We start from the raw sequence: 12,714 nt of genomic DNA, 5'->3' as shown, positions 1-12,714 counted from the left end.
AGAAGATTTAGGGAATTGCGTGAGATTTTTCCTGGAATTTTGTTGGATATTAGGGAGATTTTGTGGGAGGCTTGTGGAACTTTGGGGGACTTTTCTGGAATTTGGTGAGATTCTGTAGAGAACTGACGAATTATCAGGGATTTTTCATGTATTCTGTGGGAATTTGTGGAGATTCGGTGGGATATTTTTCTAGAATTTGGTAGAGTTTTGAGAAGATTTAGGGAATTTTGTGGGATTTTTCCTGGAATTTTGTTGGATACCGGGGAGATTTTGTGGGATGTTTGTGGAACTTTGAGGGACTCTTCTGGAATTTGTTGAGATTCTGTAGAGAACTGACGAATTATCAGGGATTTTTCATGTATTCTGTGGGAATTTGTGGAGATTTGGTGGGATTTTTGTGGATTTTGGCCGTGTTTTGAGAAGATTTAGGGAATTTTGTGTGATTTTTCTGGGATTTTGTTGGATATTGAGGACATTTTGTGGGATGTTTCTGGAATTTGGTGGGGCTTTTCAAGAATTTTGTGGTATTTTGAAAAGATTTAGGGAATTTTGTGGTGTTTTTTCTTGAATTTTGTGGGAAACTGTGCTGATTTTATGGGGCGTTTCTGGAATTTGGTCGAGTTTTCAGAAGATTTAGGGATTTTTGTGGGATTTTTGTGGGATGTTCTGGGAATTGGTGGAGATTTTGTGGGACATTCCTGTGAATTGGTAGGGTTTTGAAATGATTTAGGGAGTTTTGTGGGACTTCTCTGGAATTTTGTGTGTTTTTTCTGGAATTGTGTGGGATTCTGAGGAGACTTGAAGAATTTTGAGGAATTTTTCTTAGATTTTGTGGAAACTTGTGGAGGTTTTGTGTGATTTTTGTGCGATTTTGTGGGATATTGAGGCGATTTAGGGATCTTGAGGGATTTATCATGTATTTTGTGGGAATTTGTGGAGATTTGGTGGGATATTTTTCTAGAATTTGGTCGTGTTTTGAGAAGATTTAGGGAATTTTGTGGGATTTTTCCTGGAATTTTGTTGGATATTAGGGAGATTTTGTGGGATGTTTGTGGAACTTTGAGGGACTTTTCTGGAATTTGGTGAGATTCTGCAGAGAACTGACGAATTATCAGGGATTTTTCATGTATTCTGTGGGAATTTGTGGAGATTCGGTGGGATTTTTCTGGAATTTTGGTTGTGTTTTGAGAAAATTTAGGGAATTTTGTGGGATTTTTCTGGGATTTTGTTGGGTATTGAGGACATTTTGTGGGATGTTTCTGGAATTTGGTGGGGCTTTTCAAGAATTTTGTGGTATTTTGAAAAGATTTAGGGAATTTTGTGTTGTTTTTTCTTGAATTTTGTGGGAAACTGTGCTGATTTTATGGGGCGTTTCTGGAATTTGGTCAAGTTTTCAGAAGATTTAGGGAATTGTGTGAGATTTTTCCTGGAATTTTGTTGGATATTAGGGAGATTTTGTGGGAGGCTTGTGGAACTTTGGGGGACTTTTCTGGTATTTGGTGAGATTCTGTAGAGAACTGACGAATTATCAGGGATTTTTCATGTATTCTGTGGGAATTTGTGGAGATTTGGTGGGATTTTTGTGGATTTTGGCCGTGTTTTGAGAAGATTTAGGGAATTTTGTGTAATTTTTCTGGGATTTTTTTGGATATTGAGGACATTTTGTGGGATGTTTCTGGAATTTGGTGGGGCTTTTCAAGAATTTTGTGGTATTTTGAAAAGGTTTAGGGAATTTTGTGGTGTTTTTTCTTGAATTTTGTGGGAAACTGTGCTGATTTTATGGGGCGTTTCTGGAATTTGGTCGAGTTTTCAGAAGATTTAGGGATTTTTGTGAGATTTTTGTGGGATGTTCTGGGAATTGGTAGAGATTTTGTGGGACATTCCTGTGAATTGGTAGGGTTTTGAAATGATTTAGGGAGTTTTGTGAGACTTCTCTGGAATTTGGTGGGGTTTTTCTGGAATTGTGTGGGATTCTGAGGAGACTTGAAGAATTTTGAGGAATTTTTTTTAGATTTTGTGGGAATTTGTGGAGGATCTGTGGGATTTTACTGGAATTTGGTGGGCCTTTTCAAGGACTTTGTGTGGTTTTGAGGAGACTTGAAGAATTTTGAGGAATTTTTCTTAGATTTTGTGGAAACTTGTGGAGGTTTTGGGTGATTTTTGTGTGATTTTGTGGGATATTGAGGCCATTTCGGGATCTTGAGGGATTTTTCGTGTATTTTGTGGGATTTTGTGGAGATTTGGTGGGACATTTTTCTAGAATTTAGTCGTGTTTTGAGAAGATTTAGGAAATTTTGTGGGATTTTTCCTGGAATTTTGTTGGATATTAGGGAGATTTTGTGGGATGTTTGTGGAACTTTGAGGGACTTTTCTGGAATTTGGTGAGATTCTGTAGAGAACTGACGAATTATCAGGGATTTTTCATATATTCTGTGGGAATTTGTGGAGATTCTGTGGGATTTTTCTGGAATTTTGGTTATGTTTTGAGAAGATTTAGGGAATTTTGTGGGACTTTTCTGGGATTTTGTTGGGTATTGAGGACATTTTGTGGGATGTTTCGGGAATTTGGTGGGGCTTTTCAGGAATTTTGTGGTATTTTGAAAAGATTTAGGGAATTTTGTGGTGTTTTTTCTTGAATTTTGTGGGAAACTGTGCTGATTTTATGGGGCGTTTCTGGAATTTGGTTGAGTTTTCAGAAGATTTAGGGATTTTTGTGGGATTTCTGTGGGATGTTCTGGGAATTGGTGGAGATTTTGTGGGACATTCCTGTGAATTGGTAGGGTTTTGAAATGATTGAGGGAGTTTTGTGGGACTTCTCTGGAATTTTGTGTGTTTTTTCTGGAATTGTGTGGGATTCTGAGGAGACTTGAAGAATTTTGAGGAATTTTTCTTAGATTTTGTGGAAACTTGTGGAGGTTTTGTGGGATTTTTGTGTGATTTTGTGGGATATTGAGGCGATTTAGGGATCTTGAGGGATTTCTCATGTATTTTGTGGGAATTTGTGGAGATTTGGTGGGATATTTTTCTAGAATTTGGTCGTGTTTTGAGAAGATTTAGGGAATTTTGTGGGATTTTTCCTGGAATTTTGTTGGATATTAGGGAGAATTTGTGGGATGTTTGTGGAACTTTGAGGGACTTTTCTGGAATTTGGTGAGATTCTGTAGAGAACTGACGAATTATCAGGGATTTTTCATGTATTCTGTGGGAATTTGTGGAGATTCGGTGGGATTTTTCTGGAATTTTGGTTGTGTTTTGAGAAGATTTAGGGAATTTTGTGGGATTTTTCTGGGATTTTGTTGGGTTTTGGGGACATCTTGTGGGATATTTCTGGAATTTGGTGGGGCTTTTCAAGAATTTTGTGGTATTTTGAAAAGATTTAGGGAATTTTGTGGTGTTTTTTCTTGAATTTTGTGGGAAACTGTGCTGATTTTATGGGGCGTTTCTGGAATTTGGTCGAGTTTTCAGAAGATTTAGGGATTTTTGTGGGATTTTTGTGGGATGTTCTGGGAATTGGTGGAGATTTTGTGGGACATTCCTGTGAATTGGTAGGGTTTTGAAATGATTTAGGGAGTTTTGTGGGACTTCTCTGGAAGTTTGTGGGGTTTTTCTGGAATTGTGTGGGATTCTGAGGAGACTTGAAGAATTTTGAGGAATTTGATTTAGATTTCTGTGGGAATTTGTGGAGATTCTGTGGGATTTTTCTGGAATTTGGTGGGCCTTTTCACGAGCTTTGTGTGGTTTTGAGAAGACTTGAAGAATTTTGAGGAATTTTTCTTAGATTTTGTGGAAACTTGTGGAGGTTTTGTGGGATTTTTGTGTGATTTTGTGGGATATTGAGGCGATTTAGGGATCTTGAGGCATTTCTCATGTATTTTGTGGGAATTTGTGGAGATTTGGTGGGATATTTTTCTAGAATTTGGTCGTGTTTTGAGAAGATTTAGGAAATTTTGTGGGATTTTTCCTGGAATTTTGTTGGATATTAGGGAGATTTTGTGGGATGTTTGTGGAACTTTGAGGGATTTTTAGGAATTTGGTGAGATTCTGTAGAGAACTGACGAATTATCAGGGATTTGTCATGTATTCTGTGGGAATTTGTGGAGATTCTGTGGGATTTTTCTGGAATTTGGTAGAGTTTTGAGAAGATTTAGGGAATTTTGTGGGACTTTTCTGGGATTTTGTTGGATATTGAGGACATTTTGTGGGATGTTTCGGGAATTTGGTGGGGCTTTTCAGGCATTTTGTGGTATTTTGAAAAGGTTTAGGGAATTTTGTGGTGTTTTTTCTTGAATTTTGTGGGAAACTGTGCTGATTTTATGGGGCGTTTCTGGAATTTGGTCGGGTTTTCAAAAGATTTAGGGATTTTTGTGGGATTTCTGTGGGATGTTCTGGGAATTGGTGGAGATTTTGTGGGACATTCCTGTGAATTGGTAGGGTTTTGAAATGATTTAGGGAGTTTTGTGAGACTTCTCTGGAATTTTGTGTGTTTTTTCTGGAATTGTGTGGGATTCTGAGGAGACTTGAAGAATTTTGAGGAATTTTTCTTAGATTTTGTGGAAACATGTGGAGGTTTTGGGTGATTTTTGTGTGATTTTGTGGGATATTGAGGAGATTTAGGGATCTTGAGGGATTTCTCATGTATTTTGTGGGAATTTGTGGAGATTTGGTGGGATAATTTTCTAGAATTTGGTCGTGTTTTGAGAAGATTTAGGGAATTTTGTGGTGTTTTTTCTTGAATTTTGTGGGAAACTGTGCTGATTTTATGGGGCGTTTCTGGAATTTGGTCTAAAGCAAGAGAAAAAACCCCAAACAAACACAACCTTTCAGGCAGAGAAAAGATGTGGTTGCTCTTGAAGAAAGCATTTCATTCTGCCTGGAGAAGAACCTGTTGGGAAAAATATTAGCTTTTAGCAAAATGGCACTGTGCTGTTGCACTTGTTCTAGCACTGGGAGAAAGAACAGGCCCGTCTGTAAGGCTCCTGCAGCTCACCCTGGCTGAGGGTCATTGACCACTGAGCACTGCAGGCATCACTGGCAACAACGATGGTGGAAAATGGGGAGGGAGCAGGATAAATAAATGTTTGCCATTGCCTTAGCCAAAAAAACCCCAGACATCAAAAGCAACCCACCCTCAAAACAAAGCTATGAAAAGAGTTTGCCTCTGAATTTAAAGAACTTCAATTAACTCTATGATGTCTGCTTTTGGTTCAGCATTCATCAATCTGAATTTGAATATGCACAGGGTAATGAAAGGTAACTGAGGCTTAAAAATCATGTCTATTGACTTGTGCATAGCCTATACTGAAGCACATTAAAAAGCAGCGTTTTGCTTGAAATCTGCACGGTATTAACTTCATTCAGTCTTACACTCACTAGGTAATTAAATACATGAAGAAATAGATTTTTTTTTTTTTTATTAAGAATGCATTATTAATTAGGAAGGCATGGCTTTAGCAGAGTCTGCTGATACCAACATTACTCAGCTAAGTTCAAAGTATGAACACAAGAACTTGATGACAGAAGCAATGTTCATCAGAGCCTCAACAAGAAAGTTGCAGTTCCAAGTTTTTCAGATGTCCTACACTTGCTAAGGCACCTCCAGAAAGAGGAGTCAACTGAAAATAGCACAGGAAATTTGAAACCCATTTCTATATTTTTCTTTTTTTTCCTGAACTTTCTTGTGGGCAACAGAAAACTCCCAATATGTGGAATGCAATGTAGTTTTTATGCCAGAGTCATGAGTCATCCCCTCAGTTTCAACCTGATCCAATGCTCACTTGAATCTTGGAAAGGCTCAAATCAGCAAGATGAAATTAAAATTGTATTCATGAAAGGAGCTCTTTACTCTCCATTCCCCTCCCTCCCCCAAATACATCAGCACCAAGTGAGAAAGGCTCGATTTGAAAGATAATTATTACACAATTAAACTTGGACATAGCTAGTTTGCTACAAGTTCCAGCAGACAGCCAAACAAGAGCAGAATCAGAGGTTATCAACCTCAATAGAAATTCCAGCTCATGCTTTCCCCAAAAGCCTCATTTAATTTATCCAGGATTAAAAAATAAAAGAGAAATGAAAAAAAAATCACATAAAAGCATTTCACATAGTATATAGTGAAATACTATCATTTCCACCTGAAATATTCATCATCATTATTATGTTTTTCCATACTAAATTACAAAGTCTCCTGCACCCATCTTCCCAATATCTCATTCTAAGTGCTTGCTTCTTTAATCCCTTAGGAAGCAAAAGGAGCCTCAGGTGTCTCTGGATCAACAGAAACTAAACAACACAGCTTGACAAAGTATATCAAATTGTCAATCAACTCAATAAAGAACTCCCACTCCAGAGATAGCTATCACCAGCTGATGAATTTGGCTAGGGCAGGTTTAGTGAAGAAAAACTAGGTCTTTATTACCAAATCAGTTAGGAGTTGTTCTACCGTACTGCCCGTAGGATGGGAGTACAAACACCATATTCTTCACAGCCTCATCCACAAAGAATTCCACCTTCAAATTAAGGCTGCTTTGGAGTTGGACCAAACCAATGAAAACTCACTCATCAAACACAGTGATGGCAGCATGCTCAGTCTTTGCAATACAAAACTGGCAACTAACAGCACATTCCTGATCACATCTCCAAGGCTGAGTGTACAGAACTGCAGTGGTGGCCAGGCCCTCGCTGACTGCCAAACCTCCAGCCATCATCCCTTCCTCTCACAGCGACAGGGCAGAAAATAACAACAGCAGAAACTAGAAAGCTTAAGCTAAAACCACAAAGGTCATTGATGAAACAGACTGGAGTGCTTTAGAAACTAGCACGCAGATTTAGCTGAAAACAAATCTTATTGATCACCAATTACAATGAATACTTAATTCTATCATTCTGCATTATTATTAGACAGTCAGAGACAGCCAAGCTGACCTCAAGCATGCTGAAGCATCGGGGCCAAGCAGTGCACATCTTCCCAGGAGCTGATTTACCCATCGTTCTCAAGTGAATTCACCTGCACACAGCCCCACCGTACAACTGCTAGGCTGCAAAATAAAAAAATAGCTCTGCTTAAGAGTCAAACCCCAGGACATAGACCATATGAAAGGAAGAATGAAACCTGCAGCATTTGGTTGACCTTCAATGCCCTGAGAAGATGACAAATTTCCCAAGATGAACAAGTGCCCAAAATACAAAGCAAAGGACTGACTTTTAGGGATCAAATGTTAAATAGGCCTGCGAAATTGGAGTTGTTAGGTTGCACATGAAAGAAGGGAAAAAAGAAAAAACCACCCCAACCCTCAACTGCAATTTTACATCCCTCTTGGAAAATTTGCTTTAATAAGAGAGAGGAATGGATACAATCTTCCCCTCACCTGGAGATTTTAATCAATTCAAGCCATTTCAAATCTGGCAAGAAAGCCCTACCACAGTCCCCATCAAACAACATTGCCTTTCATTTTTGCTTCTCATGACTACTTCAGAGCAGTCTAAATAACAGCAAAGAAGGAAATTCAAGTTGCAATTCAAACACTAAGCTCTGGAATCCCACATTGCCTTCAAACACCTGCATGAAACACTAACTTCATGCTCTATGCTCCCTGCTTTCTTCTAGTTTACTGCACAGTGCATTATTTACATAAAACAGAATTTCTTCTGTGGGAAAGGCTTGCATGGTACTTCAAAGCCTGAATAAATCAGGGACTGCAGCTTGAACTAACAAAAAAATCATCCAAAAAATTCCTTTCAATATCTGCATTGTATTGCCTTATCATGCTACCTGTCTAGCTGAGTTATTCAGGTATCCACACCAGAAATGACAGACAATGTCTCTCTATGATGATGTGATGTTACTTCAAATGAAAAAAAACAATAAATAAAAATCACAGATTAATTTCCCATACAAATGATGACTCACTACTCCCAAATCCTTCCTTATAGCAGGATGCTCACTTCAGTCTGGAAGTCTTCATGTTGCAGCCTGCAGGAATCAGCTTATTTCCTGTCAAGGGCTGGAAAGCCTTACAGGAACTGGTTTTGGTTGAAGAACTTCTCCAAGGTGCTTACCTGTGGGACTTATCCAGGTAAGGGATGTTAGCTCCCTCTTCTTTGAGGTTCAGTGTCCAACCACTCCTACTGCTGGTAAGAAGAACAGAAGAAACATCTGCCCATAGCAAGGACTGCACTGGTGGGCAAAGTCCAAATTCCATCCTTCAGGGAAAAAGAAACAAAGACTGAGGAATTCATGTCTGTTCAAAATTTCATCCTTGACTACTGAAAGCATTGGAAGCACATGTGTATGTTTAAAAATGGAATTGTCCTCATTTAAGAATAAAAATAATTTCATCCCATCACCATTTTTCTTGGTCCAATCCTGAACTGCAGATCCAAACAGCTGAGAAAGCATGGAATAGTCTGCTGGACAGCATTAAAATGAGCAACTCCTGTATCTTCCTAAGATAAGAACACAAATCACAAAGAAAGGCACTCTGAGAAAAAATTTCTTAGAGGAAGACCTCAATTATTTTCCAGCAAGGCAGGTAATATGCATTTGGCTATTTGTTAGAAAAAAAACCAAAAAACAAACCTGTTTTTATACAAGATTTTACTCATATATTAACTATCACATATTTTGCAAAACAAAAAGAGACCACAGCAAAGTAAAATCCCAATTTTTTCCTATATTTAAGCTGTGATAGTATGTCTGAAATGGGAATCCAGAGCCTCACCAGATTAATATCACCACTTGGACCAGAGAATTTGCCATATCCACTTCTTCTGGTTTCGTTCAGTTGGAGCTTCTGTTTGTACAGTGATGATGGCTCTTGAACATTCTGGGATTTAAAGTAGTCCCTGAAGAGATGGCTGACAAAAATATGATGTTACTTTCAAGATGCTTTTTAATTATTTCTACCCTCATCCAGAACCTGCAATCATCTGATCTCCTTCACTATGCTCCAAGCTCATTAAAACTGGAACGCTAAATAAGAATATTCAAAATATTTTGTTTTGCATTGCTAAAGGCACCACTGCAGGTACTTGACTCATCCTTCAGACTGTAAATAAATAAATGAAGTCTAGGACAGGTCAAATAAAGACACTATGTTTTCTGTGTTTTGTTGGGGTTGGTTTTAGAAGACTTAGGAGATTTGAAACAGATCTTTTATTAAGGAATTGTTCCTAAGGGACTTGACTTACAGAAATTAATTTATACTTGGCAGTGCATTTGATTGATTGCAGTTCCTTTTTTTCAAATACAAACCAGCATTTTCACTACCAGGTGTGGTGGTTGGAAATGTTGGGACTGTAGAACACTGCAAGGCTAATTTCTCCTCCAGTCTCCATCATTTTTATGTAGCTCAGCATTTTCTCATCCTTACTGAGATCTGCTGCAAATTTAAAATACCCTAACAGGGCTGAGAGAGTATTGCAACAGTGTTTATCTAGTGTATCATTACAGTTCTTGTTACCCTAATTCCACAGTTCTGAGCAACAACTCTCATTTTATGGGCAGGTAATTGAGCTCTATGATACATGAATTGATTTGCAGGGGAAATACATTAAAACCTGGCTGGAAAAGAAAATTATTCAGGATCTTCACTCTGATTGCCTTTTACAGCTACCACTCTAGGACCACTGAAAGAGCTTACTTTAGCTCATGTCAATGAAGCTACAATTCAGTGTTTGTCCAAAAAATGTTCACATTCTAAAATGAAGGTTACTGTGGTTTCCTGAGTTATAAAGGCAGAATTAAAGATTACTGCAGATTCTTAGATCAGGACCACTTCCCAGCTCAAGAACTATTTAGTGGGAAGAGCCAAGGCAAAAGGCAGCATTCAAGCAAGTGTTGCTGATCAAGTGAGTTATGGGTTCTACATGAAAATGTTAGCAAGGGTGATCCAGTCAGATCTCATGTCTGCCTGTGGTTCAGCACTGCAGCTGCTAACACCCAGAGCACCAGATCCAATCACTCCTGAGGAGCAGGTTTGTTCAAGCAGGCACTGTTGTTTCAGGACCAGTGAAAGACAGGACAGAGACAAAATTGATAGTACTCCCTCAGTGCAAACAGAACTTGCCCTGCGACAAATTTGCTCCTCTCTGGCCCTACTTTTAACATCCCTGCTCTCAAATTCCTATTTTTAGCAGCTTCTCATAAAAGGCATTCTTACTCAGAGAAGTGAATGTTAGAAGTGTTCATTTGAATGAAGCAAACAATTAAGCAACATCTTCCCTAAAGTGATTTTGTAAAAGTTATGGTTTAGTTTTCTTCCTAATTGCTTGGAAAAATCGGATTGGCGCAGGAAATGGGAAGGGTTGGCTAAAAGGAGTCAGCTGATGGGAAGCAGCCAGTAACTCCTGCTGCTGCTGACCTGCTGCAACTCCCAGGTTAAGAGGACAAGTGCCTCATTTGTAATCAAGTCTATATAAAACACAAAAGAGGCAGAAGGACAAACCTGGTTCATAAAGGCAGCAGTCTGTGACCAAAAGCAGCAGAGTCAGCAGCCAGTGTTTCACTCCTGATGAGAGCCCACTTGCAAAAGTTCCACTTGAGTACCTGCTGCAGAGCAGAGGCTGTTCTTCATTGATGTGTCAAACCATGACAGCCATACTTCTGTTGCTATTCAAAGAACAGGGATAAACTCCGGGGTTTGTTAGGTTTTAAATAGTTTCCAATTTCAGGCCTAATAGAAGGCAAAATGGAAAATATCACATGTAATAGGACTTAAAAATAGAAATATGGAAGAACACAATGTTATACTCATGTTACCTATTACTTTTTTCAGCTGAGCAAAGTCTTCACAAACACTATAAATACATATCTTTTTCCCCCAATGAAAATAATAATAAAAAAATCTGTCTTGTAACCTGAAAGAAAAGAGATAAAACCAAAGCAAACCTGATTCTTGTAAACAGAAAATGTTGCTTAAAAATTGAGTTTGGGGAGCATAAATATTTAATTGCCTTGAGCATGTCTTAGGAATTCACATTTACTCAAAATAGTGTCAAGAGCAAACAAAACTGCAAAACAATCTCTTTTAGTAGGAAATACCTTGTGAGAATCAAGTGTTTTCTTATCATCTTTCACTGTTTCACTTGATGTCTGAATCTTCTAACTCCAACTCCTAGAACAGCATCAGTGGGGGAGAGAGACAATGAACACTCCTTCTGTTATTTGACTGACTGCAAGGTTTTGACATGTAGAGTATTAATAAAAATAATTTATTCTCACAGGGTTTTGTCAGAATAACAAGCTGGTAGCTTTAAATATGGTTAAGAAAATTTTATGTATGTTAGGAAAAAACAAACAAAAAGAAACATTTGCAGTAGTAGGACAAAACCATCATAAAAAAGGTATATAGCAGATATACATATTTATATTCATATATATATATCTCCAATTTCCCAAAGCATTGCTCTAAGAATTAGACAAAACTGGCTACAAAATTCAGATTTTTTAGGTTATTTATTGACTGTAAAGTGAATCCTGACTGACAATAAATATCACTGGGGAACATTAATTATTAAATATACATTGTCCAATCTTTAACAAATCAACTTTAGTAAGAACAGTTTTAAATCTAAAAATAAAAACAATTTCCAAGACACTTATTTTAAGTAATTGCACTAAGAAATAGTAAGACCTTATATATAGTTAAATGACTAGCAGCCAACTCACATCATCATAGTAAGAATAATATATATGTACTGCAATTTTAAGTGTTATGACTTCAAGAACTTGTAGTAATAACCAAGCATTACTTGCTAAATAACACAAAATTTGTCTGATTAAGTCTGTTTAAAAGAATATGCAATGGGAATAACTAAGAGCTGAAATTAATGGTGTTAGCTTGTAAAGACAGAAATTTACTTCTTACAAGTAGGAAAACATGCAATATATTCCTATACTTAACACATGTTCGTAGTACAGACATTCCTGTTAATAAATTTCAGGTTAAAATTGACAAATGTGACATGTTCTACTATATGGAATTTCTTCAAGTGACTGTTGTTCCATCGGACAACACAAACTAAAAAATGTCCTGCCTCTCAGAAATATTATTCTGTTTCTACTCTTTACTTTATTTTTTTATTTTTTTTTTTCACTTTTAGAAAAACACAGATTTTTTTTTTTTTAGTATTAGAAAAATATAGGACAAAAACAAGGCTTAAGTTTTAGATAGGGAAGAGAGAATAAGGAGATGCTTTATAAGCTGAAATATTTTTCTCTTAAAGCTATGGAGATGGACAACCATGTTCTGAAAAAAACTCCTTTAATTCATGACAGAGTATATTGGGAAGCATGGAGTGTTCAAAGTGTGGATTTTGAGTAAAAAGTAGAGTAATTGTGATACAGTGAGGCGCTGGAACAGAGTGGAGTGAAGATTTGAGGCCTTGAGGGCAATGAGAAAACTGTTTTCCTGCGAAGCTCACAGAGACAGATGAAGAGGACTCATGGCCCATACACACCTCAGAGTGATGTGAAATGGGAGGAGTGAACTCATGGCAGATTTCCGGGCAGCTGGCATCAAACAAATAGAAAACTATAACAGAAATATTTTTCTTGTGAGAAACTCCATAGATTAGCAGAAGAAGATTTCTGTTTCTATACAAACACTGATAAAGAGACTCTAGCAAGAATTGGGACTGTTTTAAACACCAAAGTTCCAAAGTCTTTTGTCTCTATCTTGTCATGTGAACAAGGGAATGCTGGGTAGTGCGGGATAA

General features: G+C 37.6%; 1 protein-coding gene across 1 annotated transcript; it reads right to left on the bottom strand.

The window, feature by feature from the left end:
- Positions 1 to 6,883: 6,883 nt before the first annotated feature.
- On the bottom strand, positions 6,884 to 11,111 carry LOC147653726 (uncharacterized). The gene is made up of 6 exons (XM_086885296.1): positions 11,039 to 11,111; positions 10,443 to 10,670; positions 8,718 to 8,853; positions 8,344 to 8,442; positions 8,056 to 8,199; positions 6,884 to 7,034 (listed from the first exon to the last, which is right to left on the bottom strand). Exons 3-6 carry the CDS (start codon positions 8,753 to 8,755, stop codon positions 6,977 to 6,979), a joined length of 339 nt encoding a protein of 112 aa, XP_086741422.1. The 5' UTR covers positions 8,756 to 8,853; positions 10,443 to 10,670; positions 11,039 to 11,111; the 3' UTR covers positions 6,884 to 6,976.
- Between the last annotated feature and the right edge of the window lie 1,603 nt (positions 11,112 to 12,714).

The sequence above is a fragment of the Cyanistes caeruleus genome, chromosome 4, assembly GCF_971803275.1.
Source record: "Cyanistes caeruleus chromosome 4, bCyaCae1.hap1.1, whole genome shotgun sequence".
Lineage (NCBI taxonomy): Eukaryota > Metazoa > Chordata > Aves > Passeriformes > Paridae > Cyanistes > Cyanistes caeruleus.
This window is presented reverse-complemented; position numbering and strand designations above follow the sequence as displayed.

Excerpts from the sequence above, each read along its gene's own strand:
- LOC147653726 (XM_086885296.1), bottom strand. The coding sequence starts at position 8,755 with ATGGCAAATTCTCTGGTCCAAGTGGTGATATTAATCTG. Across the intron at positions 8,443-8,717 it reads CAAGTGGTGATATTAATCTG|GAAGATACAGGAGTTGCTCA; the intron begins GTGAGGCTCTGG and ends TTCTTATCTTAG. Across the intron at positions 8,200-8,343 it reads GGATTGGACCAAGAAAAATG|GATGGAATTTGGACTTTGCC; the intron begins GTGATGGGATGA and ends TTTTCCCTGAAG.